The 18,602-nt window shown below is 48.6% G+C and overlaps 9 protein-coding genes across 9 annotated transcripts; 7 read left to right on the plus strand and 2 right to left on the minus strand.

The window, feature by feature from the left end:
• The first annotated feature begins 364 nt into the window (after positions 1-364).
• Positions 365-904, plus strand: L228DRAFT_251281 (hypothetical protein). Its single transcript, XM_018333524.1, has one exon. The coding sequence runs from the start codon at positions 548-550 to the stop codon at positions 701-703; it is 156 nt and encodes a 51-aa protein (XP_018184733.1). The 5' UTR covers positions 365-547; the 3' UTR covers positions 704-904.
• Positions 905-1,143: 239 nt separating this feature from the next.
• On the minus strand, positions 1,144-2,308 carry L228DRAFT_271433 (DUF1183-domain-containing protein; the record flags this gene model as incomplete). Its single annotated transcript, XM_018335532.1, has 2 exons — positions 1,144-2,052; positions 2,135-2,308. The coding sequence occupies 2 exons, from the start codon at positions 2,306-2,308 to the stop codon at positions 1,144-1,146; spliced, it is 1,083 nt and encodes a 360-aa protein (XP_018184734.1).
• Positions 2,309-2,574: 266 nt separating this feature from the next.
• L228DRAFT_263942 (PIG-X-domain-containing protein) lies at positions 2,575-4,703 on the plus strand. Its single transcript, XM_018334535.1, has 5 exons — positions 2,575-2,780; positions 2,834-2,970; positions 3,029-3,092; positions 3,147-3,540; positions 3,659-4,703. Exons 1-5 carry the CDS (start codon positions 2,631-2,633, stop codon positions 4,528-4,530), a joined length of 1,617 nt encoding a protein of 538 aa, XP_018184735.1. The 5' UTR covers positions 2,575-2,630; the 3' UTR covers positions 4,531-4,703.
• Positions 4,704-4,986: 283 nt separating this feature from the next.
• Positions 4,987-6,731, minus strand: L228DRAFT_241853 (hypothetical protein; the record flags this gene model as incomplete). The annotated part of the gene is made up of 4 exons (XM_018331366.1): positions 4,987-6,183; positions 6,278-6,449; positions 6,529-6,586; positions 6,638-6,731. 4 exons carry the CDS (start codon positions 6,729-6,731, stop codon positions 4,987-4,989), a joined length of 1,521 nt encoding a protein of 506 aa, XP_018184736.1.
• A 562-nt stretch (positions 6,732-7,293) lies between these two features.
• On the plus strand, positions 7,294-9,328 carry L228DRAFT_271436 (hypothetical protein; the record flags this gene model as incomplete). Its single annotated transcript, XM_018335533.1, has 4 exons — positions 7,294-7,299; positions 7,426-8,318; positions 8,392-9,150; positions 9,205-9,328. The coding sequence occupies 4 exons, from the start codon at positions 7,294-7,296 to the stop codon at positions 9,326-9,328; spliced, it is 1,782 nt and encodes a 593-aa protein (XP_018184737.1).
• A 1,005-nt stretch (positions 9,329-10,333) lies between these two features.
• L228DRAFT_251286 (ORC2-domain-containing protein) lies at positions 10,334-12,275 on the plus strand (the record flags this gene model as incomplete). Its single annotated transcript, XM_018333525.1, has 3 exons — positions 10,334-10,386; positions 10,470-12,105; positions 12,161-12,275. Exons 2-3 carry the CDS (start codon positions 10,475-10,477, stop codon positions 12,270-12,272), a joined length of 1,743 nt encoding a protein of 580 aa, XP_018184738.1. The 5' UTR covers positions 10,334-10,386; positions 10,470-10,474.
• A 389-nt stretch (positions 12,276-12,664) lies between these two features.
• On the plus strand, positions 12,665-14,467 carry L228DRAFT_254472 (Sec61 alpha subunit; the record flags this gene model as incomplete). The annotated part of the gene is made up of 6 exons (XM_018333832.1): positions 12,665-12,674; positions 12,779-12,879; positions 12,954-13,121; positions 13,179-13,257; positions 13,320-14,316; positions 14,392-14,467. The coding sequence occupies 6 exons, from the start codon at positions 12,665-12,667 to the stop codon at positions 14,465-14,467; spliced, it is 1,431 nt and encodes a 476-aa protein (XP_018184739.1).
• A 46-nt stretch (positions 14,468-14,513) lies between these two features.
• L228DRAFT_47880 (hypothetical protein) lies at positions 14,514-15,108 on the plus strand. Its single transcript, XM_018336626.1, has one exon. The coding sequence runs from the start codon at positions 14,706-14,708 to the stop codon at positions 15,003-15,005; it is 300 nt and encodes a 99-aa protein (XP_018184740.1). The 5' UTR covers positions 14,514-14,705; the 3' UTR covers positions 15,006-15,108.
• An 806-nt stretch (positions 15,109-15,914) lies between these two features.
• On the plus strand, positions 15,915-18,345 carry L228DRAFT_286045 (methionine permease). Its single transcript, XM_018336407.1, has 7 exons — positions 15,915-16,313; positions 16,407-16,630; positions 16,709-17,073; positions 17,135-17,236; positions 17,291-17,450; positions 17,541-17,851; positions 17,992-18,345. Exons 1-7 carry the CDS (start codon positions 16,123-16,125, stop codon positions 18,217-18,219), a joined length of 1,581 nt encoding a protein of 526 aa, XP_018184741.1. The 5' UTR covers positions 15,915-16,122; the 3' UTR covers positions 18,220-18,345.
• The last annotated feature ends 257 nt before the right edge of the window (positions 18,346-18,602 follow it).

Consider the following 18,602-nt stretch of genomic DNA (forward strand, 5'->3'; position numbering starts at 1 on the left):
AAAAAGAAGAGTATATATAGATTGAATGAGATGTTATATGGTGCTGGTCCTGATCCTGGTCACGTTCCCAATTGCTATTGCTATTTTGATATTGTGTTATTGTGTTATTTGCTATTTCGTGATTCCAGTTGTCTAAAGTACTATTTTGTTAACTTACTATTATGTTACTTTGCTATTGCTAGTGTGCAATTTTGCTATCTCACGATCCCAGTTGTCCGACGTGCTATTCACTATCCCAGCTGTCCAAAGTCCACACGCTGTACTTTTCTGTACTGCTGTAAGGGCATGCAAAAAAATGTATTTAGAGTGGAGATTAACCCTGTAAATTGATACCTCACATCAGTGTATTGATACCACGCCTCAGTGTATTGATATGATGCTTTGGCATATTGATTCGCAGTGACTGTAGAGGATGAAAGAGTAATGAGCTGGCTAGTTTTAATATCTTTCACAGACACGTGGTAATACTCAGGCTCAGGCTTAGGCTTGGGATCAGAGTCAGGATCAGAGTTGAGATCGAGAAAACGAGTGTATGAGAAAAGATAGAATGGGAAAAAGAGAAGACAGGAAAAAGAAAGAAGAAAAAACAGGAAAACAGGAAAAAGAGAAGATGAGAAGACGAGAAAACAAGAAAACAAGAAAACAAGAAAACGAAAAACCAGGTACAAGAAAAAGAGAAGAGAAAAGAATGGAAGAGGTATAATGCATGACAAACATGGGTTGGATATGATAAAAACAAAACAGAACAGAACAAGAAAAAAGAAGCTAGGCCAGATAGGATATAGACAGGCAGAGTTTGATAAGACAGGCAGGACAAGTAATAACACAGTGCAAGATTGAGCCATTCAACCTGTTGTTGAGCAGACAGGATGTGATAGACGCTGCAACTACTGGATGGCCACACTACGAGGAAATACGCTGCAACTACAAGGACAGCCACGGCATAGTGATAGATACTGTAACTACAGGATGGCAACGTATAAATAAATGGATAGCCACTGCAACTACAAAGACAGTCACCGAATAGTGATAGACACTCCATTAATGGACGGCCACCGGTAAGGAAAAATGGATGGCACTGGAACAAGGATAGTAACGTAAGGTGATGGACGCTGCAATTAATTGTATGACCAAGTAAGAAAATCAACGCCGACTAGTCGATCCGAATCCCGTACTCTCGTGCCTCGTCGACGAAAACGACGAAGGACCAGATCCCGACCCGGACCCGAACCCGGAGCGGCCACCGGGTGGTCCGGCACTTCCTTCCCAAGGATCATCATGGCGGCCGTTATTCCACCACGTGGTGGTGCCGTGCCATGCGTTTCCGCCGGTTCCGTAGCGGTGGAATCCATATGTGCTGCCATTACCGTTATTCCGGCCGCGGTTGCCTGCAAAGTATCCCGCCGCGGCGCCGCCGAGAGCGCCTGTCCAGAAGCCTGGTCTCCAGCCTTGCCATCCTCCCTGTTGGGATCCTGGTCCCGCTCCGCGGGGAGCGGAAGCTGAATTGGGAGCCTGGCCTGCCTTCCGGGGCCCGCCTCCAGGGTAATCGTATGGCGGAGGGGGATCGTCATTGTCGTCTCCGGGCCCGCCGCCGCCGCCGCCACCACCACCGCCCCATGGATATCCAGGTCCGCCACCAGGTGCTGCGCCGCCTTGTGGGCCGCTGGGTCTGCGGATATATGCGTTATATACGATCCATCCGAACACGGTGAGGAAAATTGCCCAGAAACCAATCGCGGGCCATTTCGATCCCTTGTCTCGCCTGCCGTGACGACCGTCGTTGTCACCACGGCCATGTCCGTATTTTTCCTCACCCTTGTCGGTGAGAAGGAGACGGTATTCGACACCGCAGCTGCCCTTGAGAATGAACGGGTCGTCCGGAGAATGGTATCCTTCGCAAATCACGTCGGTGGAGCCGAGCTTGAATTCATCGGGTAGAGAAGCGGTGCATGTCCATTCGACGTCGTCGTTGTCGTAGGATGTGCCGGCGTTGATGCACCGCAGTATGTCAATGTCGTATAGGCCTTGTGCGTCGCCACCGATGCAGTTCAACTATTTGATATTAGATGGTTGCGATATGAGAAAAAGGGGGGTAGAAGAGCCGGAGGAGAATGCGATGTAGTAGGGATCATACCTGAGGAATAGCAGCAACGCGTCGATGCGCAGTCATGCGATCCTTACGCAGTGTGAGGGATTTGATATCTGTCAACCTCACGCTTTGGAGGTTGGGTTTGCGTGTGGCCTCGACCGTGGGCGCAACCGCCGACACGGTCAGCAGGGCGGGGTACAGAAAATCGAGAAGATGCATTTTATTTGTGTATTGTAGAAATTCAAATTAGAACCCCCGAGCGTACTACTGCATCCTATTGGAAGAGGAGAAGAGAGGTTTAAGAAAAGTCAGTAAAATATATGGAGAGGACAAGTGTTGTTTTATTTTCCTGTTGCCTTGAAATGGCGCCGTCGACATCATTTCAAGTCGGAGCTCGGAGCGGAGTTTTCCGTCAGGGTCCTGGTGACAGTCACAACAGCCTGAGCTAGAGCTCTTGATAACATTGCGTGATTGCGCAGCGCAATTGATCTGGTTTCTCTGTTATGATCGAGGAAATGGTCTTTGGAACATATACGGAAACATGAGGCAGAGAATTACATTTTTGCATAAACGCGAAGACTCGTTCGATCCAAAGCAGCTCCATATCACTCCGTCCGACTTGACTGTCAACAACCTTCGAGCTGCAAAGGAGCATCGGTGGACATTGGGATATGATGAGCTGCCTGCGGAGGTATGCGACGCTTGCAACTGTACTTTGCAGCATATCCTAATGAGCATTTCTAGCTACTAGATGTCCTGAAGCATTCGCACGAACTGCATATCCGCTGGTCGTCGCCGGAGTTCTATCGAAGCATCTCGCCGTATATTTCAAGAGTGTCGCCCGGACTGCATGTCTTGTATACCCCCACGAGTAACTTGACGTAGGTGTTATCTTGAATTTATATTGCTGCTCTATGAATTGAAGCTGAATAGTCCTAGAGAGGAATTATGCCCAGCCCTGAAGCGCGCATTCAGTTCAGATTTGAAATGCGACTCTGTAGAGGTAGGGACAGTATTCTCCTATCCTCATATATAGATTGTGGCTGACAACGTGCAGAATGCCTTCAGCAACATCCCCGTGCTATCAGACCGCTTCTCCTCGTCCCCCGCAAAGCAATACTACCATGTCCTCCCATCTCTCGACCACTTCATAACATATTTCCAAGCATCCCTCTGCCCCGCCTCTGATTCCGCCTGCAATGAACAAGCCGCTTCTCTCTCTTCCGCCGATTACTTTGACATTGACGTGGACGCTATATCGAACACGGTCATTCTGAGCGCATACTGGGCCCACGGCCCCGATACCGACGGCACGTGGAACACTAGAATCCAAACAACCCATGCCGACGACCGAGTGGAAGTCGGGATCCTGTCCAACGAGCTGCCCACAGAGGAAGAAGAACTCTCGTTGAGCGGGTTTCTTATTGTCATCGGCCAGGACTCGAAGCCTAGTACGTCTCTTTCCTTCCGAACCCTACCCTTCTCCTTAACATCTCCCTCATTTCCCTTCTTTTCCTTCACTTCCCTCTCCCTCTCATAAATAAAAGCCTCAGCTAACCTACTCTCTAGGTCCCGTTCTCTTCTCATTTCCCTCCCGCCATCACCACGTCCCCTCTCTCCCATCTTCTGCATCCGTCTACCACACATCCTTCCTCTCTCCCAGCGGTTTGCACCCCACCCTGCACCTCTCTTTTCCATATTCTCCACTCTCCCACCTTTCCCAACTCTCCTCCTCCTCTTCCTCCTCATCACCACCACTGTCCCTACCCGATCCCGATTCCTGCTCTCTCAACGCCTACCTGACTCTCCCCTCGTACCTCTTCGCCGACCAATACCAGCTCTCGGACTCACTCTTCCTGCAATCCAAACATATCCGCTCAATCAGATCCCTCAGCGGCGCCACCGATCTCGAAGCCCCCGACTGGGCAGTTCCGCAATGGGGCAGTTCATTGCTGATCGAGCTGGACCCGGCCCACGACACGGCTGATGTGCCGCTGCATTTGCGCTACCTGAAGCCCGTCGAAGGCGGAAAACGAACCGTAGATGTCCCTGTGCCGTTGGTCTTTTGGGCATGTCCCGCCCAGGAGGGGACAAAGATGGCGGGAAACCCGTTTGATAGAGTCAAGCTGGGATACGATGGGTTGTTTGGAGCCAGGACGATGTTTTTCCATTATACTCCCGCAGTTAATCATTCGGTTGCTGACGGGGTTTCTATTGGCTCCGGCGATGTTTCTCTTGATGGGCATGGAGATGGTTTACTCACTCTGGATGTTCCCGTTCTGGATACCCTCAGCCTCACCGGCGTCGAGTGGGGCACGATATTAGTTGTATTCCTTGGCGCAGCGTGGATTGCGTGGAAACTATGGGGTGTAGTGAGTCGAAAGAGCGGGGAAAGCGGCGCAGACGAGGGAGAGAAAGTGCGCAGGAAAAAGGAAGAATAGGTTCCTACAGAAGGGATGGATGGTAGGAACAGGTCAAGTCTCAGGTTCATAAGTCATAAACGCATGAATGCATGGTTATCAAGCTGGATCTAGACGACGTCAAGATGAAATGAAATGCGCTTGCTCATATTGTCATATGGCCTGTCGAAGTATTTCTCAAATATAAATACCCGAAAAGAGGATATAAAAGTCCACCGAAAATGAATCAATGCCTCGTCTCCATTTTAAAAATAGAATCAAAACCCTGACTCGCCATCATGGCTACGTCCATGCTCCAGGCCCAGATGCTACCCAGTCATCATCTTCGCGAAAATGCGCCAAACTCCGTCATCTGCGTTCACCTTTTTTTTTTCAAAGTCTAGACGTCTTAAACCGAAGACACAGTCGAAAACATATTCGTAATTTTTTTCCGGAAAAGTGAAATTTGAAGTAGGTAGGGGATATGCTTTGAATCGATTACTGGTCCGTCTGCATTGGCTGCGTGGATCCGTCTTCTTGCTGAGCCGGCGGTGCCTGCGACATGTTTGGGACTGGCGCCGCCTGTGGGACTTCCGCTGTAGGCTCCCCCGACTGCCCCGGCTGAGCTGACGGGACTGGTTGCACAGGTTGCTCAATGGCATTGTCAACCAGCGGAGCTGGCGTGGTATGAGGTATCTCTGGGACAGGCTGCACCGCAGGTGCACTAAATCCGTCAAATTGCGGGATTTGAGGAATCTCTGCGGTGACCTGCTGAGCGGCATCTACTGGCACAACTGGTGGCACTTGGGATGGCGTATCTAGTACAGGAGCTGGAGCTGTGGTTGGGGCAGCAGCTGGGGCTGGAACAGCAGCGGCATCCAGCGTCGGAAAGATGGGATGTAGAGCATATACGGGCCCTCTGGACTCTTCTCCATCAAATAAGAGTAGATTCTGAATTGGCTGCTCGCGTTGACCGAGGACGTTAATTACATCCTGTGCAAGCTGGCCGCCCAGAAATGCCGTCACTGGTGCGATTTCGCTTCCCAGATTTTGCAAAAAGCGGCGCAAAAAGTCGCTTCTCAACGACTCAGGGGGTAATTGCAGTTCGCGATGTTTCTCGGTAGCTAAGGTCGTGAATAGCTCGAGATCGGCATGCGAATGAGAGGGAAGTGTGCCCGATACAATCTTTTGATATTCCCAGAGCGCTTTCAGACAGGTCAAAAGAGGCGTGACCTGACGTAAACGCCGACGGTTGTTGACATATTCTAGCGGCAAAGGAGAAGAGTTTGCAAGAAGGAGAGGAGAGTACAGCTCGCGTTTGGTGACGAGCTCAATTGTCTTGCCGCCGCTTTCTTCTTTGGTGGTGGATGCAGTAATGGTGCGTGTTGCGGTCTCAATCTTGGGCACAATGGTTGGCACATTGGACTTTTCCCGTTCAATGACAAAATCGTGCGAAATTAAATCTGCGAATATATACCCGTAGAATCCGTGCGTGCCCGCCGCGTAGAATGGGCGATTTGATAGACGTGCGGCCGCATTGACAGTGTTGAGAGTCTCAAAGTCGAGGTCCGTTGCGATGATGAGAGAGAATTGTCCGAAGAATTCCTGGGGCTTCAGGCGTATGTCCTGCTGGTCGACGTGTAAGGTTACACGGGGGTTCAGTTTGCGAATGTGAGGAGCCGCTGCGTCGGCGCGCTATAGTCACGGTATTAGTACGCCTAGAGTTTGCGATGTTGCAAGAAATTTTTATATTTCTGCGAAGTGAGAGTAGGTCAGAGGGAGGACGTACGTTCTTGCCGACGTCATCGTCTGTGATGAAGAATTGTGAACAAAGGTCGTCAGGACTGACAAGCTCGTGGTCGACAATAGTAAGGGAGCCAATTCCTGCGAGAACAAGATTTTTTGCGACTTCATTTGCAAGTGCTTTCATCGAAATCAGAAGAATGTTGGCAGTGCGTAGTCTGTAGACGTAGGTTGTCGCATCTTATCAGCCAATGTTGCGACATGCGAAAAAGGAAGCTTGGGGAACGGCAGGCTTACTTTTCCTGTGCCTTGACACCCCAAAGCCGAATTTGACGGTCATAGAGGGCTATTTCGTCTGAAACGGTTGTCAGCTTCTATTCCCACATCCAAGAGCCAAAAAGCTCACCTGCGCTGATAGTTTGAGCTTGCGCAATAGCAGCAATAGTCTCTCCGGCCAGACCCTGGGCGGGAAGAGCTCCATTGGTTCCATTGGTGGTCATGATTGTATCATGCTCTAGAAGATTTCAAGGGAATGAGTCCTAAATAAGAGACAAAAGGAATGCAAGAAAGATTCGTAGGTGAGGTGAGATCTGTATGCGTTTGTTTGTCGATAGCACGAGTTGGAGGTGAATATCACTTGCATCTTGGGTCTGAATGCGCGGCCGGAATAGATGGGGATTCCCAAAAGTCCGAATGACACCCGGATGATTCCCTTTCAAACTTCACAACTGCATCTCCTCTCCTTTCTCACGTTCCAAAGACAAAGTGAAATACTTTCTTTTCAAGTTATACGTATTCGGTGGATTTTGATTTGACCAAACCGTTGAATTTCGCTGTTCCTTTGTCTGAGCGAAGCAAGTCCTCAAACCATCGCTCCGACGCCCCGCCATTATCGCTCCGTCATACATACTCTCCCGTATTCCAAGAGAGGACCCCCAGTCTGGATATTACCAAGATATTATTCACACTCCATGTCGTCAGTTGAGGCCGTTTCAAGACATTCTATGACTTGATCGGCTTCATTACATTCCATCATTATCTATTGCCTGGACCGAGCATGGTATGTCTGTCACTTCTTTGATACTCTTTCCACCCTCCCCTTTCAACCTTTACGTACAACGACCTCCTTTCGTCATACGTACATGGGACACGACAGCAAGATAATGAACTGACTAGCGTTTCTTCCCACCTCAGTCTGGCAATTTCGATTATCCTCCAGCGTCTTCTGCTGCCGGAAACTCCACAGACAACGCACCTGCGGTACCACCCCAGTTTCCCTCCATCTCCCCTGCCGAGATTCCCAATTTGTCCGCCCGCCTGCATCATTTACGGCAGTTGCTTCAAACGGAGAGGGGCCGCGATTCTTCTCCCAATAACGGTTCGACCGACGTCGGGCCGTCGCCACCCTTTCGGATGCCTGCAGAATCATCGGCTGAGCGTCGTCGACGCCGGGCTATTCTTCGGGGAATTGCCCATTTACGTGCAAATGATCGGTCAAACGCTTCCTCGCTCCTACCATCAACTTCTATCCTCCCACCTCCACCTCTTCTCTCACCACCACTAGAATCACATAGACATCAGGGCACTCCTTCCGATCGGCGACTCCAAGGGCAACGGTCGCAGCAGAATTATCAAGCAAGCTTGCTCGGACTGCAGCAGGCCGGTGCTAGACTGGCCGAAGCAAGCTCAAGCATCAGTGCCCTTTTAAATGAACCGATACGCATCTCCTCCCCGGACATTGCGGCGCAAGAATATTCTGGTGAAGCAGAAGTAAATCGCCGTCGCTTCAAACGTCGAAAACTCGACAGCGATGCCTCGGATGTATCATTTCACACTTTTCACTATGGGCATTTTGGCCAGGTTGTAGCAGGTCCTTTGAAGATGGAGATTGTCAGTTGCGATGGAGGAAACTATGCCGAGGCGGCCGGTGAGCGAGCGTACTGGGCGAATAACGTTTTGAGAAACGACAAGAGCGTTTACTGTACCAAGAGCAGCCGATGCAACCTCGTGTTACGACACCAGGGAGAGTCGCCATTTACATTGAAGAAATTGGTCATCAAGGCACCGGAAAGAGGATTTACCGCCCCGTAAGTCCACGTCATTTGATCACATTGTACGCCCACCGCCGCTGGCATTTTGATTGTTGACTTTCTGTTACAGTGTTCAAGAGGGCATGGTTTTTGTCTCCATGACAGCGGATGAGCTTTTCTCGCGTACGGCCAAGTATAAGATACAATATAATCCCGCTCCAAGCCGCCAGTCTACTCGGAATGAGAGGAGAAATCCGGCCCAGGCTCGTCAGGCATTGCTTGGGCAGATTCGTGGCTTCGATATTCCTCATCCGAACAACTTGTTCGATAGCATGAGTAGCTCTTCCCGGGATTACCTCGGCTCGTGGATTACCCGATACGGCACGAACAATGACGGCGACTCTGGAGACAATGCCGGCGATTCTGATGCCAGTGAGAACGACAATGAAGATGATGACGAGACCGGTGATCCTTCGTGGGCGCAACACGTGGCAACGATCAGTCCTCGTCACAGAGATTACCCGGCATCTTCTCACGTTACCATGGAGAGCACCGATAATTCCGCCGATGAAGAAGAGGAGACCAGCCCTATCCATCTGGCGGATCGGTCTCGGCGGGATCTCATGTCGTTTGGATACTCGGATGATTCGAATGACGAGGACGAGGAAGGTGGCAGTGCTGGCTTCTTGCAAGAGCATCACGCCTTTCTTGGATCGACCGGGAGACGGTCCAGAAAACGAAGCTCGCCCTGTCAACTACTTTCCTTACCTTGGGGGGGAAAACGACACGATGATGGCAGAGAGAACGAGCCCGAGATTATGATGCCCTTGTCGAGATTCTTTATTCGCCCTCAGAAGAACAAGATCAGCATTAGATTCGACCCCCCTGTGTAAGTGGTCCACATAGCGCTTTATACTTTGATGTCCAACTAACAATGCCCTAGGTCTGCTCGATACATCTTGATCAAGCTCTGGGGTCCATTCCAGGATGAAAATATTGATATACAAAGCATTATTGCATACGGCTTCGCCGGGCCGCGGTACTTTCCAGCTATGGAGATGCGCTGATCGAATGAATTTGACTGTATTCCACACCATTTTGTTTCCTCTCCATCAAATCCAAACATCTTCTTAGACGGGTGTTGCAAGGGTTTGATTCTGTATGAACACGACTACCCTAGCTCTTTCTTTACATTTCGGGTCTTTTTTCTTGCGCTTTAGAACCCCAGCGACAGATGACAAGGCGGCGAAGAAGCCGCTCAGGAGTCATATCTCACCACCATGAACATATCTCTTTTTTTTTCGGACATGGTTTCCAATATCTAGGCGCGAACTGGCGGTGGAATTGTTTTATTCAGGGAAGGCATAATCGGAACATTTTTTGAAGCATTTACTTTCAATTTTTACTTCAGTTTCTTCTTGAAGGAGCTCTTATTGTTCGTTTTATATTTTCCCTGATGCTTCTTTGGGAACAGATATTAGATGCACGATACAGCACATATGGAGAAGAGATGGATGATTGGTTTTTTTTGTCCGGGTTACTCTGTATTAGAGTGCGTCACTCTTTATAGGACAAGTGCTCACAAGAGACTTCGAATTAAGGAGACGCTTACGTGGGGCATTGACCATGATTTATATATCATTTGATAGATGCTTTTGCTAACTTGCACGTCCTATTTGTCGTGATAATTGGCCCACACAAGTAGCTTTTGGAGAATTGGTCTGTTTTTGAATTAATTCATTGTATCTCAATGCTGAATTCTTCATACCTGTGCATTATTGATAATCAAGGAAGAAAACTGGGTGGCTTTTGTGATCCCCTCGCTCTAACCCTCTCTTTATATATTGAGTTCATATAACAGTGATTATCAGGCAGTGGACCTGAATGTATGATATATGAATGAATATAAACATGAAGCTATCTAGAAGCTCTCTCCTGACGTGCGAGTGGGGCAGAACTGAGAGCGCGAAGCAGCCGAGGCTTATCAGATCAAAATCTGTAATCATATCTTATCTAGAGTCATCGCCCCTGTAAACACAGACCATAGCTGGCGCGTGTATGGAAATTGGCCGAGAAACGACATTGATTATTTGCACAGCTCAAGGACTAGGTGAAGAGACGGCAGGTACGTCTTATGTGGTTCAAATATAGTTGTTCTCTTGTTTTATTACCACTTCATCCAGCACACTAACTCCAAGCTTTTGACAGGCACAATGAAGCGCCGAAGAGACGAAGATGACCAGGCTGACGCCTCTGAGGCTTTAGAGGGTGAAGCATCCATTACTGTCAATCGACCTTCTGTAAACGTAGAATCAGAATCACAATCTGAGTTCAACACCCCTACGAAACGAAAACGCGGCCGACCGCCAGGAAGTAAGAATAAACCGAAAGACCTTGACGCAACCCCTGAAGCAACACCAACTTCTGCGCGGAAAACGAACATTCTGTCTACAACAAAAGGCAAGAGACTGTTTGCAACCCCTACTAAATCTCGCGGCAACGATAATGCCGAAATTGACGCTACTCCGACTGCTGTACGCAATGCGGACCGATCCGCGCGGAAGAAGAGCGCAAGGAGATTAATCGAGCGGACCATGGCGGGAGATGTCAGCGACGGAGAAAATATCGAAGAAGATGACGATGATCTTGCGAGAAGAATATACGGAGAAGCTGATGGCGGTGAGCCTTGGGACGAGGAACCGCTTGGTCAGCCAGTTGGAGACGTGGAAGAGGTGGACACTGCTACAGCGGAACCACAAACGCCCTCGAAACGTGGTCGGGGTCGTCCAAAGGGCTCAAAGAACAAACCGTCCCCGCCGCCCCCACCTGATATGCCGGCTTATGAGCAATACTTTTACGATAATCGGCCTGCTGGAGTAAAAACCTCGAATCACACACTATCCTCTTTAAATCTCCTTACGCACGAAGAGTACTTTTCTTTAATTCGCGAATATGTTGACCCACATGAACGCGAAGAAGCTTTTCTCGAAGAACTCCATACTAGATCATTCGATCAATGGCTCTTTGAGCTAAATGAAGGATTTAATCTCTGCCTCTATGGTTGGGGCTCCAAACGACGCCTTGCGACAAAATTTGCTTCCTATATATATCATTCTCAAACGGAAAAGATTTCTTCCCAAGAATCGCCCAAAATCATAATCATAAATGGTTATGCGCCTAACCTTTCACCTCGTGACTTTCTCAGTACCATTAGCAACCTACTCTTCCGACATTCGGAATCCTCCACCTCGAATCTCAAACTCGGCGCCCAGCCAGCCGATGTGGTTGATTCGATTCTCTCTCATTTAACGTCAAAACCCCCGTCTACACCACTCACCATTATTGTTCATTCTCTGGACGCACCGCCTTTACGACGGTCTGCAACTCAAACACTGCTCGCGCGACTGGCTGCACACCCGAAAGTGAATCTCATAGCTACTGCGGATATTCCCAATTTTCCCCTGCTATGGGACAGCAGCCAACGATCACAATTCAATTTTGCATTTCATGATAGCACAACATTTACTCCATTTGGCCCTGAAATAAGTGCTGTCGACGATGTGCACGAGCTACTAGGCCGAAGCGGTCGGCGTATTGGCGGACGTGAAGGCGTTACTTACGTCCTCAAGAGTTTGCCTGAGAATGCTCGAAATCTGTACCGCATTTTGGTGGCGGAGCAGCTTGTGGTCCTCGAGGAAGGGGTCGGACTTGATATGGACGCTGGCTTGAATGGAACAAGCGCTGATGCCGAGAATGCGGCCGTCGAGTATCGGGTGCTGTATCAGAAAGCCGCGGAAGAGTTTATCTGTAGCAGTGAAATGGCTTTCCGCACACTGCTCAAAGAGTATGCTTTACCCCGGACTTTTTCTTTTGATAGTTCGATACTAACAGATTGCTAGATTCCATGACCATCAGATGATTACATCTAAACGCGATGCGCTCGGCACTGAGCTCCTTTCGGTGCCATTCCGCAAGGATGAGCTTGAGACAATCTTGGAGGATATAATCTAGGCGACAACAAATGTGGTCTTAATATCCCGTAGTCAATGAAATACCAATATACATGTATCTAGCGTCATTGTTGAGTCTAACTTTACGCGAGGCGACAAGTAGCAGGTACGCATTTGCAGTACAGTAGACGACAGGGACCGTGGAGAGCAAAAGACACCTTGGAACTTTGTCGTCGCCGGTCGATCAGTTCCGTCTCGCTCTACTCTCCTCCCCACAACTCAAGCTCTCCTTCTTCCCAATTTCCCTTTCCTCCTTCTTCCCCTACATCAAACCCCCGTCCCACCAAGTCAAACTTCAATCGCATCCGGCTGCACGAGCCTGGACGTGTTCCTTCTCGACACTCCTTTGGTAATTCTTTTTATGTTAATTCGGAATTCTGGGAGCTTGTCACGATGAGCGGCCGTAAGTTTACCATCTTCGCTCCTGCCACGTTTCGCCGGAGCTTCCCACCAGCACTTTTGCGCCTCAACGAACCACAATTGAAACTGACTCGATGGCGTCTATAGTTCGATTCCTTGATCTGATCAAGCCCTTCACTCCGCTTCTGCCGGAGGTGTCGGCGCCGGAGACCAAAACTCCCTTCAACCAGCGGTTGATGTGGACAGGGGTACGTGAGAGATCTCATGCGGAACACAATGTACACAATCAAAGAAGGCGGTGCTGACAATCTTGCGCGTCTAGTTGACTCTCCTCATCTTCTTGGTGATGAGCCAGATGCCCCTTTACGGCATTGTCTCGTCCGATGCCTCCGATCCGTTGTACTGGCTGCGTATGATGCTTGCCAGTAACCGTGGTACGCTGATGGAATTGGGTATCAGTCCCATCATCTCTTCCGGCATGGTTTTCCAGGTATGCCACATGTATGAAGATGATGGAAAAGGGAAATCTATTTCTGACAAATGACAGCTTCTTGCTGGTACCCACTTGATTGATGTCAACCTCGACCTCAAGTCCGACAGGGAGCTCTATCAGACCGCCCAGAAGCGTAAGTCAAGAGTAAACAATCTTCGCCACGAGCGCAAAACTTACACACGACGATACATATAGTCTTCGCTATCATTCTCTCCTTTGGTCAAGCCTGCGTCTACGTTTTGACTGGTCTCTACGGCCAGCCTTCCGACCTCGGTGCTGGTGTCTGTGTTCTCTTGGTTGTCCAGCTCGTCGTTTCCGGTTTGATTGTCATCCTCCTCGATGAGCTCCTCCAGAAGGGCTACGGTCTGGGCAGTGGTATCTCGCTCTTCATTGCGACCAACATTTGCGAGTCTATTATCTGGAAGGCCTTCTCCCCCACCACCATCAACACTGGCCGTGGTCCCGAGTTTGAGGGTGCCGTCATTGCTCTCTTCCACCTTCTCTTGACCTGGGGTGACAAGCAGCGCGCTCTACGTGAGGCCTTTTACCGCCAGAACCTCCCCAACATCATGAACCTGCTCGCCACCGTTGTCGTCTTCGCCTCGGTCATTTACCTCCAGGGCTTCCGTGTCGAGATCCCCGTCAAGTCCTCGCGTCAGCGTGGCATGCGTGGCTCTTACCCCATTCGTCTTTTCTACACCTCCAACATGCCCATTATGCTCCAGTCGGCCCTGTCCTCCAACATTTTCTTGGTCAGCCAGATGCTCTACTCTCGCTTCTCCGACAACCTGCTCGTCCGTCTGCTTGGTGTCTGGGAGCCCCGTGAGGGATCTGCTCAGCTCCACGCCGCCTCTGGTATTGCCTACTACATGTCTCCCCCGCTCAACTTTAGCGAGGCGCTTTTGGACCCGATTCACACCGCCGTCTACATTGCCTTTATGCTCGTTGCCTGCGCCGTCTTCTCCAAGACCTGGATCGAGGTGTCTGGCTCTAGCCCCCGCGATGTTGCTAAGCAGCTCAAGGAGCAGGGTCTCGTCATGGCCGGTCACCGTGAGCAGAGCATGTACAAGGAGCTGAAGCGTGTTATTCCCACTGCCGCCGCCTTTGGTGGTGCCTGCATTGGTGCTCTGTCCGTTGCCAGCGATCTCATGGGCGCTCTTGGCTCCGGTACCGGTATCCTTCTTGCCGTCACGTAAGTTTCCAGTGTCTTTCCATGCCCATTTTTCACCTGTACCATTTTGTTCCATGCACACTAACATGTCCAAAGCATCATCTACGGCTACTTTGAAATTGCCGCCAAGGAGGGCGACATGGCCGGCCTCAAGGGTATGGTCATGGGATAGACGAGGATTGACGTGTAGAATAATTTGCTCGTCTTTTTTCCTTAGTCATTTTTCTTTTTCGTCTATTCCGATTTTGACGACCATGTCGATTAGCTTGTCTTTGTCGAGACTGACTGATTGGCTGAATGTATGCATATGCATTGTTCATTGTAGCATTCTGTAAAAGGGGGGTTGGGCTAAAACGGATTTAGCCATTCTGACCATTTTGAGAAGGAAGGGGAAAATAAATGTGAAAAGCATGGGCGGACATGTCGCTCCGGTTTCCATTCTCTTTTTTATCCTTTGTTCTTTCTGGAAATCTTGTATCATTTCGGCTGCCGGAGCAGACATTTTTGCCGTCGTTTCTCACGATTTCATATCATGTCAGCGTTTGTTCACGAGGACGTCGTGCGTCGTGCGTCGTATTACTTGGAAGATGTGCCAACCTGATGACGGAACGGATTCTCTTCTCTGTCCTGCGTCTTTTCTCTGTCTCGTCGTTTGTCGTTTGACGTGTGGAAAATTGTTGACTGTCAGAGGTAGAGAAACAGGCGGGTAGGGAATTGGATTTCCGTTTTGTCTCAAATATATATCACTTTTTTTTTTATTTTTACTTCGATTTTTGTGTAGTTTTATATGTACATGTCACAATCCAATGCTATTATCTGCCTTGTCTTTCTTGGGATCTACCAATGCGTGCGTTCTTTTTGATGAATTGGATACTCTATGATAAATATAATGACGATGGTAGTCGGGTTATATAACTAACCGGTAGAAACCGGATTGGAGTTACAGTGTAAATCTCCGCTCGCTTGCCATCCAAGAGTTACCGGACAGACTAACTTCAGCAGACTGTGGGGCAGCCGTTCTAGTGAGCCGCGAGGCTCGACCTACGGAGCAGCACGCAACCTGTTAGACTTCATGTCCGCGGGTTACAACGGCTTGGTGACAGCTTTTCATTGCTCTGGTCTGCCGACATTTAATTTCTAGACCAAATGGTATTTGATTGGCAACAGAGATTTTCAAAGATGATTGTATACTACAATATCGGTCCGAAGTCAGCCATGGCTTGGCATCTTTTGGTGCACATACAGCAAGAGCAAAAGCAATAGCTAAATCAAAGTTTTCACTGCGTTCTAGACGATCAAGACCGCTGGCGAATTTTCCAGGAAGAAGATTGGAAGTAATTAATCCTTGCCGCCTTGGACATTTCGGCCTTGAAATTTATCATCGGGCATTTCTGTGGTGTGCCAGTGCATCTGCCACGCGAAGCAGCCTTGTTCACTCCTGGATCCTTGACAGCACAAAATAAATTTTATTAATGCGAAACAAGGCCATTGGCTTGATCAGAACCATCATACTGAGGAATTGCCAATTAGCTTTGAAAACTAAGTAAGGCGTCATAATGATTGGATATAGGCAATCTAATATGAGGGGTGTTAAAGCGGATCTTATCAGGGAGGAATATCGGGGGGTGGTATAGGACAAGGTTGTGATGTTATCACACCATCGATACTAAATATTGCAATAACAGTGGTGATCGCTTGGCATGCAACATGGACCTGCGCAACAAAACATACTTAAACATTTTGCCGTCGAATATGGGCAATCTCAAGCAGGCCGGAAAGAAGGGAAAAAAGAGAAAATTAAAAAAATTGGGTTGATAAGTCTTCATCATGGCAGAATCGCCGCAGAAAGTTCCTTTGCCCAACTACTACCCCAGCGACAATGCCAGCGACGACAACAATGGCAAAACCGACCCCTCGGACGGTTCGCTGTCGATTTCCGAGTCGAATATTCTCCAGGACCGACAGATAGGTGTCTTTGGAGCAATTTCATTGATTGTCAACAAAATTGTCGGTGCTGGGTATGTATATCTGTAATATAATTGAATAAGCTATACGTTTTTATATGAACTGACTTGGCTGTACTGGGATATGCTAACAATAATGGAATGCAGTATATTTTCGACACCGGCGTCCATTTTCAAACTCAGCGGTAGTCCCGGAATGGCATTGGTTCTTTGGGTAATTGCAGGCATTATTTCGACATGCGGCGCAATGGTCATGCTTGAATTCGGGTCGAGTTTGCCCAGATCAGGAGGTATCAAGGTGTATCTTGAGCGATCATTTTCGCCAACCTTACTCATGACTTGTATTTATTTATTTTACTGTGTCATCCTTCGTAAGTAATCTATCCCTGGGATGAGCCAATGACGAATTTACGCCAAAACGAGTAGAGAGAAGACTGACGATTTGATAGAGGTATCTGCGAGCAATGCGATTACAGCGTCTTCGTATCTGTTGAAAGCTGCCGGCGTTGCATCGACCACATGGAAACTACGCGGCCTAGCTATTGCGGCTACAGGGTTTGCTGTCGGTGTCCATACAGTCGCTCCCCGCATAGGTCGAGGACTGCAGGATGTTCTGAGCGCAGTAAAGCTGTTTACTCTGCTCTTCATCGTGTGCACTGGATTCGCCGCCTTGGGAGGTCATCTTAAAGTTCCCAAGCCTGATAATTTCAACATCCATACCTCTTTCAAAGGAACGTCGAACAATGGATACAATATTGGAACCGCTTTGTTGGACGCTATATTTTCATTCCAGGGCTACGACAACCTCAACATGGTAGGACAACACTAGATTCCAAAATGTGCCATGGAGCTCACGCTAATATGTGCTGATTTAGGTCTTATCAGAAGTCAAGAATCCGAAAAAGACACTTCGCATCGCCCTCCCCACTGCCATGGGTAGTATCACTGTCCTCTACATCCTAGCCAATGTTGCCTACGTACGTTGATTCCCTGGTATGCAGTTGCTCGAGAAACTCAACTGACAAGAACAGTTTGCGGGTGTGCCGAGAAAAGAATTCATTGCATCCGACCTCACCATTGCCGCAACCTTGTTCAGAAATGTCTTTGGCCAAACCGCCGCATCCAAAGCTCTGCCTGCGCTTGTCGCCATCTCAGCCATTGGCCACTTGCTCGGTATCGCATATACAGTTCGTAAGTCACTCATACCTTTTATATCTACCCACATTTGTCATTATGCCTTTACATTTACGTTTGTTATCATGCCAATGCTGACTGGACCAGCCCGCGTGATACAAGAATTGGCCAAGGACGGAATCACTCCCTTCCCCAACATTGTCATGCAGAACCGACCTTTCAAAACACCAATCTGGGCCCTTTTGATCCATCTCGGCGTCACCATCATCTTCATCTGTGCTCCTCCAGCTGGAGACGCTTTCAACTTTATCGTCAGTCTGGCTTCGTATCCGACTACTTTTCTCTTCGCCGCTATCACCATCGGATTGGTCAGGTTACGTCTGTCCAAGTCGGAAAATTTCTCGTCTGCCTTTACCGTTCCATGGGTCTTTCTGGCCTTTTACTTGGCGGCTAATCTGGTAAGCTTACCCTTATTTCCTTGTTTCCTTATTTTCCCTATTTTTCTCTTTTTGATATTATGCACTACCTATTTTCCGTTTCTCTCCTTTTACTTCTCTCCTCCGACTGTCTTTACTCGTCAGTTGCTGATATTCTTTAGTTCCTCCTTATAATGCCATTTGTCCGTCCGCCCAACGGCAAAGGCAGTACCAGCCTGCCATACTGGCTCTCTCCCGTTGTCGCGCTCGCTATCTTATCCCTGGGCATTATCTACTACCTGATCCGCTTCATTCTCCTGCCCTGGATTTTCGGTTACAAACTCCGCCTGACGGCCGTCCAACTCCGAGATGGATCGCAAGTGTCCCGGTATAAAATCGTCAAGTCATGATCTTGACGCATAAATGTCGTGGACTCGTGAGTCGTGGCGCCTTTTGGTTTGGGAAGTTTGGGCAGTTTGGGTGTAGCTGCATTGCAGCATTCATTGGAGCGTTGCAGCAATTGCTTGATCAACGGGTAGTTTAAAAATTTGTTATTTACAGCGTTTTTTTTACTTTTCCAGTATTTACATCATTTTGCATTATATTTACTCCGTACAGCATCGTTGCATTATACTTCGTACATACATGATACAGCGTTCTCGATATTATACTTACAGCTTTTGGTGTCATTGCATATACACACGGCAGATTGAAATCTGCAGAACCTGTCTATATCTATTTTAAATCTATTCAACTCTTGAGTCTTGATAAATTACAGTGTTTGCTTTTTCTA

Source organism: Xylona heveae (genome assembly GCF_001619985.1).
Source record: "Xylona heveae TC161 unplaced genomic scaffold L228scaffold_14, whole genome shotgun sequence".
Taxonomy (NCBI): domain Eukaryota; kingdom Fungi; phylum Ascomycota; class Xylonomycetes; order Xylonales; family Xylonaceae; genus Xylona; species Xylona heveae.

What these genes read in the sequence shown, in the direction of transcription:
- L228DRAFT_251281 (XM_018333524.1), top strand. Translation starts at nt 548, where the DNA reads ATGGGAAAAAGAGAAGACAGGAAAAAGAAAGAAGAAAAAACAGGAAAA.
- L228DRAFT_263942 (XM_018334535.1), top strand. Translation starts at nt 2,631, where the DNA reads ATGAGGCAGAGAATTACATTTTTGCATAAACGCGAAGACTCGTTCGAT. An exon ending in ATGATGAGCTGCCTGCGGAG is followed by an intron (nt 2,781 to 2,833) that starts GTATGCGACGCT and finishes GAGCATTTCTAG; the next exon opens with CTACTAGATGTCCTGAAGCA. An exon ending in CGGCCAGGACTCGAAGCCTA is followed by an intron (nt 3,541 to 3,658) that starts GTACGTCTCTTT and finishes CCTACTCTCTAG; the next exon opens with GTCCCGTTCTCTTCTCATTT.
- L228DRAFT_47880 (XM_018336626.1), top strand. Translation starts at nt 14,706, where the DNA reads ATGGGCGGACATGTCGCTCCGGTTTCCATTCTCTTTTTTATCCTTTGT.
- L228DRAFT_286045 (XM_018336407.1), top strand. Translation starts at nt 16,123, where the DNA reads ATGGCAGAATCGCCGCAGAAAGTTCCTTTGCCCAACTACTACCCCAGC. An exon ending in TCCTAGCCAATGTTGCCTAC is followed by an intron (nt 17,237 to 17,290) that starts GTACGTTGATTC and finishes TGACAAGAACAG; the next exon opens with TTTGCGGGTGTGCCGAGAAA. An exon ending in CGGTATCGCATATACAGTTC is followed by an intron (nt 17,451 to 17,540) that starts GTAAGTCACTCA and finishes TGACTGGACCAG; the next exon opens with CCCGCGTGATACAAGAATTG.